Source organism: Diabrotica undecimpunctata, chromosome 3, assembly GCF_040954645.1.
Source record: "Diabrotica undecimpunctata isolate CICGRU chromosome 3, icDiaUnde3, whole genome shotgun sequence".
Taxonomy (NCBI): domain Eukaryota; kingdom Metazoa; phylum Arthropoda; class Insecta; order Coleoptera; family Chrysomelidae; genus Diabrotica; species Diabrotica undecimpunctata.
The window spans coordinates 76472829-76485273 of record NC_092805.1 but is presented as its reverse complement, the minus strand read 5'-3'; the positions used below and the strand labels follow the sequence as shown (position 1 = coordinate 76485273).

General features: G+C 32.1%; 1 protein-coding gene across 1 annotated transcript; it reads right to left on the bottom strand.

Annotated features, from left to right (window-relative positions):
- Positions 1 to 495: 495 nt before the first annotated feature.
- LOC140435906 (uncharacterized) lies at positions 496 to 2310 on the bottom strand. Its single transcript, XM_072524619.1, has 3 exons — positions 2065 to 2310; positions 1811 to 2008; positions 496 to 966 (listed from the first exon to the last, which is right to left on the bottom strand). Exons 1-3 carry the CDS (start codon positions 2245 to 2247, stop codon positions 496 to 498), a joined length of 852 nt encoding a protein of 283 aa, XP_072380720.1. The 5' UTR covers positions 2248 to 2310.
- Between the last annotated feature and the right edge of the window lie 10135 nt (positions 2311 to 12445).

The following is a 12445-nucleotide window of genomic DNA, read 5'->3' as shown; positions in this document are numbered from 1 at the left end:
AAAGTAAAAGAGTATATATATGTAGGACAAATCATTAAATTAAATAAAGAAAAGACAGAAAGATCCATGGAAAGACAAATGCTGAACATTAAACTATCAGACAGAAAAAGAAACCCAAGTAGCAAAGCTTAAATGAAAGTTTGTTGGACACACCCTAAGGCAGAAAGATGGACTAAGACAATTATACATTAGAGACTGTGGAATCACAAGACGAATCAAAAACGAAAACAAATGCGATGATCAGATGATCTAAAGAAACACGCCGGGTCAAAATGGATACAAATTGCCCAAGAGAGAGAGGCATGGAAGGAGGAGGAGGAGGCCTATATCGAAGGATGGATGTTTAGGGCTGTTTAGATAGATAGATACATTTATTTACAATAATTAAACATTACTTTTTCAACACCTCAACTATTTGACTACCACTTGAAGCTAAGGAACTTATGTTGGTGTTTATATCCTTAAGCACTTCTAAAAGTTCTTTATGCATATTAATCATTGTGTTATTTTGTATCCTTTTCCTTTTGGAACATTGGAATTAGTCGGGTTTGGAAAACATTGCTGGGTTTTTAATTTAGATGGGAGAAAGGTATCTGGTGTAGAGTTAGAGGATATTATACTGGGAAGTTCAGTAACTGGAAAATTAATACTTTTCAGTATTTGATTGCCCAGAGAAGGACGGCTCACACTGGCTATTGAATGTAAATCCTTGGGTAATTGGGGTACAGTATCAAAAGATTCAGAATTAATAGGGTGAACAAGGGTAGCAGGGAGATGAGTTGGAGGGCGAACAATGGTATCAGGGAAATGAGTTGAAGGGGAGACAATGGTAGCAGGGAGATGAGTTGAAGGGGGGACAATGGTAGCAGGGAGATGAGTTGAAGGAATATACGGCTTGGTTTTATTAGGATCAAGAAGGATCAACTTAGGTTTAGTATTTGTATTGTGTCCAAGGCTTACATCTTCCTAAAACAAAATATCTACACTTATTACAGAAATAAAGCTTACTTACATAAAACAAATACTAGTATTAAAATCAGTTAAATAAGTAATAAGGTATTTTATTTGGAAAACCTATTTTGAAAATATGTATTTTGGATCTTAAGTATATGTAAATACTTTTGTTAAAAATTATTTTGTAGTTCTATTTTAAATAATAAAGTAACAATGTATTTGCATTTTGTATTTACTTAAATACTTTTACTAAACTACAGTAGACTCCCTCTATAACGAGAACTGAAATGGCATTAAAACAAAAAAGAGTTTTTTTTATTGTCAATGATATAAATATAATAAATAATATAAATATAATAAATAATATAATAAATAAATAAATAAAAATAAATAAAGATATAGGTTAAAACAAAAAATCTGTACTTGCATTTTTCCCAACTACATAATGTATAAAGCCCATTTTCACGGATAACATAAACTATTGCTTCTGCAATTGGAAGAATTCTGTCATTTTTGCCTGCTTTAAATTGTTCAGTATTATTCTATCATATTTTCTAAATATGTGAAACAGTTGTATTTATTGTAAAGAAGTTTATTGCGGGCGGCAGTTATATGTATTGCGGGGCCGTTTAAAAAGGTATTTATTTATAGCTACGTCCGGGCCAAAAACGTAAAAAAACACGTTTTTCAATTTTATTTTCTCTCGTTATAACCAAATTTAGCTCTCTCGCTATAGAGGGTTATAGGTCAATAGAAATTTTACGGGACATCTAATGTACCTCGTTATAAGCGAAACCTCGTAATAACCGTGTTCGTTATAGAGGGAGTATACTGTATTTTTAACATTCCTACTTACATACAATTTTCTTTTTTTCAAACCCACTTCCTCATTTTTAGGATTCCCCTCATATGAAGGATTTCCCATTATGCTTAGCAATCTAAGTTCATATGAGGACAACTGTTGACTACATGACGGTCCACCTCCAGTCTTGCTTTCATACGTTTTTATACCAGCAGCTTTTCCTTTTACTTTGGACTTCCAATCAATTAGCGTCTGAAATAAAATATATTTTTTGGTAATGTTTTGTTTTCTTCAAAAGCAATTATTACCTTTTTCCATTCAGCTGTAGTTTTTTCACCATATCCAAGTGCATTTAGTTTATTTGAAAGTTGCTTCCACAGTTCTGTCACCTTTTCTTTGCCGTTACATCCTGGAAATCTATTTGTAATAATTGATGGATTTTTTTCAGCAAAATCCAACAAAATTGCCCAATGGTCTGCATTTACCCTCATGTCTATTGAAAATGAATATTTTGGTTTGTTTGGGATTGGGAGCACAAAGCACAAAATATCCAATAAACGTCTTACTTAACCTTAAACTATTGGTATTGACACAGTATAGATAACAACAAAGTTGTTGTCTATACTGTGGTATTGACATAAAGAATCGACACGATTTTACAAGGTTGTTACGGGGAGCGGTAAAGGTAATTTCGATACGGCATGCTACCAAATTATCGTTTCAAAACGAGGCGTACTGGTTGCTAGGCAACGTGACGTCACTAGAATAGAATTCTATTTTGCGTGCTCCCTGTTCTGGCTGCCAGCTCTAATGTCAATAAATAGAACACGGAACGAAACCTTAAGTAAGACTGCTCTCTTCCCTTTATGACAATCATCGAGCCAAGGAACGCCGACACACCAACTTGGATTTCTGTGCTCTGTGTTCGCGTTGACATTCACCGTTTCATTACGTCAAAAATTAACAATTTATTGGACATAACCCTATTAAGTAACAAATATTTACTTTGATTTCTGTTTTTAAAAATATAAGTATAGGTATTTGGTCCTATTTTTGTATGTATTGTCTTGTGTGTTATGTTTAATTAATATTTTAAAGGTAATTGTTTACTTTAACGACCGTTTTTCTTTTTTTTATCAGTGTTTCAGAATCTCATACTTAGATACATTTTTATATTAAAAATACTTTGTCACTTAACTTAACAAAGCCTTTAAATATGTCTAAAAAGGATTTGGAAAAACTGATAACAAGGAAAAGGCAAGCGCTAAGCACTATAAGTCGGGTAAAAAGATTTATTAGTGAACATAAAGATGATCCAGAAAGTTCAAAAAAGGATGATCTATTTTCTATTAGAAAAGACATGTTATGTGAATCATTTAAAACTATAACTGATTTAAATACAGAAATTGCTCATTTAGATGAAAATTTTGATGATGATATTGATGACATAGAAGCTGAATATGTAGATCTATTGGCAACCATCCAAGGAGTTACATCCATGAAAAACAATAAAATCACAGTGCCTTTAGTTCATAATATGCCACAGCATCATGCAACCAGTACCACTAAATTACCTTCAATTGAAATTCCCACATTTGATGGGAAAGATTTAACTAAATATAAATCATTTATAGATATATTTACAGCAGTTATAGACAAAAATATAAATTTAAAAAGCGTAGAAAAATTATTTTATCTAAAAAATTATTTAACACATGAAGCCCTCAGCTTAATAAATAATCTGCCATTAGTGAATGATTCATACAATGAAGCTTTACAAATTTTAAATAACAGATACAATAATGAAACTATGATTATTAATTCACATATTTACCAAGTTCTTGATATACCTGCCATGCAAAAAGGAACTGCTAGTTCATTACGAGAATTTATAAGTAAGGTCAAACAACAAATTGGTGCCTTAAAAAATCTTAATCAACCAGTAGATAGCTGGGATATGCTTTTAGTCTGTATACTGTCTAGAAAAATAGATCAGTTTACGAATAGGTCATATCAAATTGATAGAGATAGTTCAAGTTTACCATCATTAAATGGATTTCTAAAATATCTCGAAAATAGGGCAATGGCTCTTGAAGCCACTAATAGTACATCTGAAACAAAGTTGAAGGAAAATAAACAACTTACACACTTAGTAACCAAATCACAAAGTAATGTTAAATGTCAATACTGTTCCATCAATGGACATAAACTTTATAGTTGCAAAAAATTTAAAGTCCTTTCAGTCAATGAAAGAATTTCCTTTGTTGATAGAAACAAACTAAGTTTAAACAGCCATACTGATAAATGTAGGTTAAATTTAAAATGCCAAACCTGTCACAAAGGACACAATTCATTACTGCACTTAGAAAAAGTGGCAGTAAGTTCTAATATTGCTCAATCTAATCAAGATGCAAGCACTTCATCGCAATACGATGCTGTAGTAAATTTTAATTCGATTTATAAAAATCGAGCAAATACGATCTTACCTACTGTAAAGGTAAAGGTTAGAACAGCATCAGGTCACAACTTGATTGTCAGAGGTTTGGTCGATACAGGCTCACAGGTTTCTTTGGTAACAAATAGTTTAGTAAAAAGGTTAAACCTAAAGACATACAATAATTATTTAGATATTGTAGGGATTTCACAAAATAGCACAAGAATCCAAAAGGCAGTTGATTTGAATATAGAATCATGTATATATGACTTCAGTACAAATATAAAATGTTCTGTAGTGGATATAATAACAGGGAATCTACCCAGGTTTAGTTTTAATACATCTAAAATACCAGAATTTGTTCAATTGTCTGATGACACTTTTATTCAAAGCGGTGAAATCAGTCTACTACTAGGAGCTGATGTTGTGTTTAAAATATTTTCTCGCAGAAAAAATAAACTGCCAAGAACTAATACTTCAAAATACTCTTTTAGGTTTTATTGTTAGTGGATCTGTATCAACCAACCAGTTCTCAAATTTAAATATTGTATGCATGCATACAACTTATAGTGATTTAGACACTGCCATCTCTCAATTTTGGGAAATGGAAAAGGTTCCTGAAGTATTCTTAGAATTTACAAGTGATCAGGAAGCTTGTGAGGCTAGTTTTCAAAATTCAATAAAAATAATCGAAAACAAATATCAAGTTAATCTGCCTCTAAAACAAGAAAATATTAATTTAGGTAACTCTTTTGCTGTAGCTCTTAAGAGATTTGAAAACTTAGAGAAAAGGTTTGTTCTAAACCCAACTCTATACTTTGATTATAAAAAATTCATAGATGAATATATTCAACTTGGTCATGCTAAAATTGTTCATTATGATCCAAAAATTTTAAATAATGGCGAGGTTTATTTTATGGCTCACCATCCAGTAATAAGAGAGGATAAGAAGACTACAAAATTAAGAATAGTTTTTGACGGTAGTATTAAATCTAAGAGCAAAAAGTGCTTAAATGATTTTCTATATAATGGTGCTGTTGTACAAAATGAACTATTTGATATATTAATCCTATTTAGAATTTATAAATATATTATATCTACTGATATTAAACAAATGTTTAGAATGATACTTATTCACCCTGAAGACAGAAGATATTTAAATATATTATGGAGAGAACCACATAGTGAGCTAAAGTGTATCCAGTTGCAAACAATAACATATGGGTTACGAAGCTCATCGTTTCTAGCTACTAGATGTTTAGTCGAACTAGCCAATACAGAAGGACAAAATTTTCCTTTGGCAGCTAAAGCATTAATAAATAATACCTATGTAGATGACATCCTAGCAGGAAGTGATACTATAGAAGAAGCAAAGAAACTCAAAAATGAACTAATTTATCTTTTGCAACTAAGGTCATTTTCCTTGCACAAGTGGTGTTCAAACGATCCAAGAATAATAAGTGATATCCCCAAAGAAAATCAACATTTTGATGAAATTGACATAAATAAAATCAACTTTGTTGTAAAAACATTAGGTTTATCATATGATACCATTACTGATAATTTTAAACTGTCATCGCCAAAAATTAATATCAATGACTGTCTAACAAAAAGACAGGTATTAAGCTTTATATCAAAATTTTATGATCCTTTAGGATTAGCAGGTCCAGTGTTAGTCAAAGCAAAAGTTATAATGCAGACAATTTGGCTTCGTAAAATTAAATGGGATGAGGTACTGCCTAATGATTTGCAGGAAATTTGGAAAAATTTTATTACTGGTCTAATAAATATGCCAGTTTTAAAAATTCCAAGAAATTTAGCCTTTACTGATGCTGAAAGTATTGAACTTGTAGGGTACTGTGATTCATCAATGCAAGCATATGGAGCAGCACTTTATGCTCGAACTATTTGTAATGACACAGTTAATGTTAATTTAATTTGCTCAAAGTCTAGAATCGTTCCAATAAATAAAAAGTTAACTATACCTAAACTAGAGCTAAATGGTGCCTTGTTGTTAACTAATTTAACTTTTAAAATTCATAATTTGTTAAAAGCAAATATTAAAAAGATTTTTCTTTATTGTGACTCAAATATAGTATTGGCTTGGTTAAAAACCGAACCTGTCAAATTAACTCCTTATGTAGCTAATCGTGTTTTAAAAATTCAAAACATGTCCACAAACTTTAAATGGCTTTATATTAATAGCAAAGAAAACCCAGCAGACTGCCTTTCTAGAGGCTTGGAGCCTAATGATATTGAGTTGCATCCCTTATGGTTTACTGGTCCAAAAATGCTGTTGGACAAAAATTTTGCTCATAATGAGCTACCTGTTCAATTTCCTTATCCAATGCCTGAACAAAAAGTTAGTGTACATGTTATACAAACAAAGGAAAATACATTCTTTAAAAAATACTCCAATATAACTAAACTGCAAAGAATTACAGCATACATTCTATGATTTAAAAATAATTCTCTAAGTAAATTGAAAGGCACAGAAAAATTTTCTGGTAATTTAAATTTGCTAGAGTTAGATAATTCTTTAAAGGTAATTATAAAGTGTCAACAATATTATCATTTTTCTCAGGAAATTAAAGATCTTATATCAAATATAGTTTTAAAATCACCATTAAGTACGCTGTCTCGTTTTGTTGATGGTGATGGGCTTTTAAGAGTAGGTGGTAGATTACATAATTCTAACATCTTATATACTCAAAAGCATCCAATAATTTTGCCAAAGGCTAGTCATGTTACAGATCTCATAATAAGGCATGAACATTTGAAATTACTTCATGCTGGTCCCAGGCAAGTGCTAAGTTCATTAAATTTAAATTATTGGTTAATAAATGGAAACCGAGAAGTAAAAAAAATTACTAAAAAGTGTGTAATATGCTTCAAATTTAAAGCAAAATGTTCTGAACAATTAATGGGATCTCTACCAGAAACAAGAGTTTGTGCTGCTAGAGTATTTCAAAATGTGGGAATAGACTTTTGTGGCCCTTTTCTCGTCAAGCAATCGAGAATAAGAAAATCAATAAGCACAAAAGCCTATATAGCTCTTTTTGTGTGCTTTTCTGTAAAAGCTATCCACATGGAACTATTATCAGACCTTACTACTGAAACTTTTTTAGCAGCATTTAAGCGCTTCATTTCTCGCCGTGGGAAGCCTTTGAACGTATATTGTGATAATGGATCCACGTTCAAGGGTGCTAACAATCAAATTAATAACTTTTATAATCAATCAGTAAAAATAGAAAATGTCGGTTTAAATGAAAAAATTAAATTTAGTTTTATTCCCAGTTACTCCCCAGTTTTTGGTGGTTTGTGGGAGGCTGGAGTAAAAAGTGCCAAATACCACATAAAAAGAGTCATGGGCACAAATGAGCTCACATATGAGCAATTTAATACATTAATTGTACAAGTGGAAAGTATCTTGAATTCAAGACCACTTATGGCTATGTCACAAGATCCAACAAATCTGGAATATTTAACACCAGGACATTTTCTTATAGGAGCCCCCATAACCAGCTTTCCAGAACCTGATATTACCGAAGTTCCAAAAAATCGTATAAAATTTTGGAATCTCTGTACTCAAATGCAACAGCACTTTTGGAAAAAGTGGCATCAAGACTATTTAACACAGTTGCAAAATAGGCCAAAATGGAAAAATAAACTACCTAATTTAAAGGAAGATATGTTAGTCTTACTAAAAGAAGACAATATTCCATCATTTAAATGGGCACTTGCACGTATCACCAAGGTTATCCCTGGAAAGGATAAAATGGTTAGTGTTGTTGAAGTTAAAACCAAAAATGGGACCTATGTAAGATCAGTCACAAAGGTGGCAGTATTGCCATCCTATGAATAATTGTAAATAATGTAAATAAAATTAATTTAGTGTAAGAAGTAGTATAACTAGTATTTTAGATAGTAGCTATATTTGTAAGATTTCACATGAAATGCTCTGGCCCCCAGCATGTTGGAAACAATATCCAACACCTATGCAAAATTATTGGGACGCTTTGTAGGTTCGGGTGTGTTCGGTCGGAAGTGACAGTGTTTCTCCCTGCCACCACCAAAAAGTGACAAGTGACATTCTGCGCCAGTGCATTCATTACGCATAACGCCATTTTTTTTAGTTGTAGTTTTATAAAAAGTAAAAACATACATTAGCTCTGGCTTGTTGCCATCTAATTATTATTATTATTGAACTAGTAAATATTGTATTAGCTCTGGCTTATAGCCATCTAATTATCATAAGTGAATGGTGAATAGTCTAAATTAAATAAAGGTGTAACTACAGTAAGTTTCGTGAGTCTTATTTCAATTAATTAAGTATACAGTCCGCTAACCATCGAGGCTTTATTGTGCGTCTCGTACAATGATATCTGTCTCTTCGTTTAATATCTCTTGTGTCAATGCAGTTAAAGATATGAGTAGACTGAATGCTCGTGAAGTAGAGCAGTTAAATAATGTTATCAAATCATTCTCTTCTATCTCTTCGAAAAATAAGTTGGGTAAAACTCATCTCATCGAACATCACATTGATGTGGGTTCGTCCAAGCCCTTCAGGCAATATCAATATCCCTTGCCTCAAGCCTGGCATGAAAGCCTAGTAAAGGAGGTAGATGAAATGCTAAAGTTAGGTATTATTGAGCCCAGTACTTCTTCTTTTTGTAGCCTTTTGTGGTTGACAAAAAAGAAAGACTGGACTTTTCGTGTCTGTTTTGACGGACGTAAACTTAACAGTATAACCATGAACAGAGATGCGTATCCTATACCTCGTATAGATATCATCCTGAGTAAGTTACAAAACGCTAAATTCATTTCATCTATTGAGTTGAAGAAAGCATTTTTACAGATTCCACTGAGCGAAGGGAGTAAGAAGCTCACTGATTTTGCAGTCAATGGAAAAGGATTGTATCAGTTCACTACAATGCCTTTTGGTCTTGTGTCTGCTCCGCAGACTATGTGTCGGTTAATGGATTTGGTAATTGGTCCTGCTTGAGATCCTTTTTGTCAGTATTATCTTGATGATATTCCTGTTATTACTCCTGATTTTGAAACTCATATCTCTGTATTGCAGCAGTTGTTTCAGCGTTTAAAAGATGCAAATTTGACTATTAACTTAGATAAAAGTAGCTTTTGTCGTGAGTCTATTAAGTTTTTGGGATATGTTGTAGATTCACATGGTCTCCATACTGATCCTGATAAGGTATCGGCTATTCGTGATTTTCCAGTGCCTAAAAATACCACTCAAGTCCGTCGATTGTTAGGAATGGTGGTTTATTACAAAAAATTTGTCAAGAGTCTTATTCTACCTTGTTGTCAGGGGATAACAAAACGGGACAAAATATTGTGTGGACTCCTGAAGCTAATGAAGCTTTCATTAAAATCAAGGAGGCTCTCACAAATTCCCCAGTTATGGTAGCACCGGATTTCTCTAAGCCTTTCTATTTGATGACTGATTGTTCAAACACAGCATCTGGTGGGGTACTCTATCAAATTGTTGATGGAGAAGAACACCCTATAGCCTACACCAGCAGGAAATTAAATAAAGTCCAGAAAAATTATACTACAACTGAAAAGGAGTTGTTAGCTATAATTACAGGTATTGAACATTTTAGATGTTTTCTTGAAGGTCGTTCGTTTACGGTCATAACTGACCACAGTAGTTTGGTGTGGTTACAAAGTATGAAGAACCCATCTCCTCGTTTGGCTAGGTGGATTTTAAAATTGGCACAATACGATTATAAAATTGTTCATCGTAAAGCTTCAGGTGTAGTAGTCGCTGATGCACTCTCTAGAACTTATGATATTAATTTGTTAGACTTATCTTCCTTACAACCAGATGACTGGTATCGGAAAATGTTGTATGATGTACAGAATGTACCAGGTAAATTTCCTGATTTTAAAGTTGAACATGGTGTTTTGTATAAACATGTCTTAAGTTCCATGGATGCCCTTACTGGAATGTCGGATTGGAAGATAGTCGTTCCAACTCCTAATAGAGCAGAGGTTTTGGCCACCTTTCATGACCATCCTGCGGCAGCTCATTTTGGTTTTTACAAAACTTTGCGTCGAATATCTGAACTTTATTACTGGCCTAAGATGCGTCAAACTGTACGTAGCTATATTGCTAAATGCAAAATCTGTGCTACATGCAAACCAACAAATCTTCCTCAACCAGGTTTAATGGGTAGTTATCTACAGATTGATTTTCCATTTCAACTTCTACCTTTAGATCTCATTGGTCCGTACCCTAGGTCTTATAAAGGTTCCCAATATGCTTTAGTAGTTGTTGATTATTTTACTAAATTTCAGCCACGATTCAGTGCATTGAAGCTAGCCCGAATCCTCACTTGAGATTTAGTGTCTCTTTGGCTATTTAAATTTGTTCCTCTGAGCTTAGCCATATCTTTAGTATTTTGCATCACCTCTCTTCCAGTGCTTCTGAAATTTGTAAGCTATACGCTTCCTAAAATCCAATACTCCCGAAGTATAGAGGTTTCAATTGGCTAGACCCAACGTGTGGCGTCTGTTCCACTTCTGGCTTAAAAAAAAATATATCTCCTTTAACTTTTGGTTTTGATCTTGGGTTGTTATGGTTTTCACTAGTTGTGCTTTTAGATTTTCATTTTAACATTTAGTTTTTGTACTTCAAAATTTTTTTTTATGTCTATACGTTAAATCAACTTGTTTTGCTATATTCTGTGTAGACTGAATAAATTGCTTTGGTTTTGATTGGTTAAATAACTATTTTAGATTAATAATAAATAAATTAAAAATTTAAATAACTTAAAGTTAACTATTTCACATATTTTACAAGTCCGGAGTAGTCAATAAGTTGAGTCACTACCTCGAAATAACAGTTTTTGAAATTTTAGGTTCCTTTGGGAGTTGTAGCAGTATATTTTATTGGATTTCACGACTGGACCCCAAAACAAGTAAACATTACTGGTATAGGTATCCCTTCAGAATATTAGTGAACTCATATCCATGAGTTTCTTTCTCATAGATATATGGTCACCAAATAGCCAGTTGGGATCATATCACAAAATTATATACAATGGAGAATCATGATAATGATTACAAAATGTGCAATAAACTCACTGAAGCGCATGTAAAAAATTAAAAAAAAAAATGAAAGTTTCATTCGCAGCACAAATATTCAGTGGAAGAGTTGCTGCAGCAATGAAGATGTTAGCAACACACAGTAAGTATATACTACTAGTAAAAGCAAGTCACTTAACGAAAAAATTAGGTATTAAAAGATAATTTACAATAAAATATATCCTTAAATGTTACATTTCCAGTAACATATGGTCTGAATTATTTTTAAAAGATTATTTGAATAGCTCCCTGTGTAAGCGTCAATTTTAAAATTTTTCAGGAAGCAAACAATAATCGTATTTAACAATTGTTTTTGAAAATATCAATTTCTTTTTTTTTTTTGTTTTGCACATTTTATGCATTTTCAATATTGTATTAAAAAGAAAATATTTTTAGAACACTATAGGTTAGTGCATTAGAATTATTTTTTTATTATAAGACCACTGGTTAATAAATGGTGTTTGCAACATTCTTTTTATAAACATTAATAAAACATTCATTCTTGTTATACTCTGTAAAAACGTGTTAATTTTGTACTTGTCTATTTTAGGTTCTGATATGCAAAAGGAAGCTCTTCACACTGCAGAGTTTATTTTATTTATGGACAAAGTTTTTGACAGTGTGAATGGAGCAAAAGTGTTACCGGAAGGGGGAAAAGGACTAAGAGTAGCCGTTACTAATAGATCGGAACATGAACATTTTTGGACAGAAGCAATAAAAGTATTTGAAACATTTAAATTTATAAATAGTAATCGTCAACCTCCTTCTGTAAAGAACTGGATTCACACTATCAAAGCTCTAAAATATTTGTGGAACAAATTGAATAAAGATAGATTTAAATTTTTAGCAATAAGAAATTTAAGTCAAGATCCTCTAGAGAACTTCTTTGGATCCATTAGGTCTCATGGTATTAGGAATATCAATCCATCTTGCTTTTCTTTTGTAAATTCTTTTAAATCATTGATAATAAATAATTATGAAGCATCACATTCAACTTCAGCATTCAACTTCATTGTCAAATTTAAAAGCTTTTTTAACAAAAACTCATGAACCAGTTAGTGATGCTAAAAATATAATAATTCTAAATCAAATAAACAATTTTCCAAATTTAAATGACATTGAAAAAGGTAAATTAACATATATAT

Bases quoted from the DNA above. Each gene is read 5' to 3' on its own strand.
- LOC140435906 (XM_072524619.1), bottom strand. From the start codon at position 2,247: ATGAGGGTAAATGCAGACCATTGGGCAATTTTGTTGGATTTTGCTGAA. The intron at 2,009-2,064 runs GTAATAATTGCT...ATTTTATTTCAG, and splicing joins CTACAGCTGAATGGAAAAAG to ACGCTAATTGATTGGAAGTC. The intron at 967-1,810 runs GTAAGTAGGAAT...ATTTTGTTTTAG, and splicing joins TGAAAAAAAGAAAATTGTAT to GAAGATGTAAGCCTTGGACA.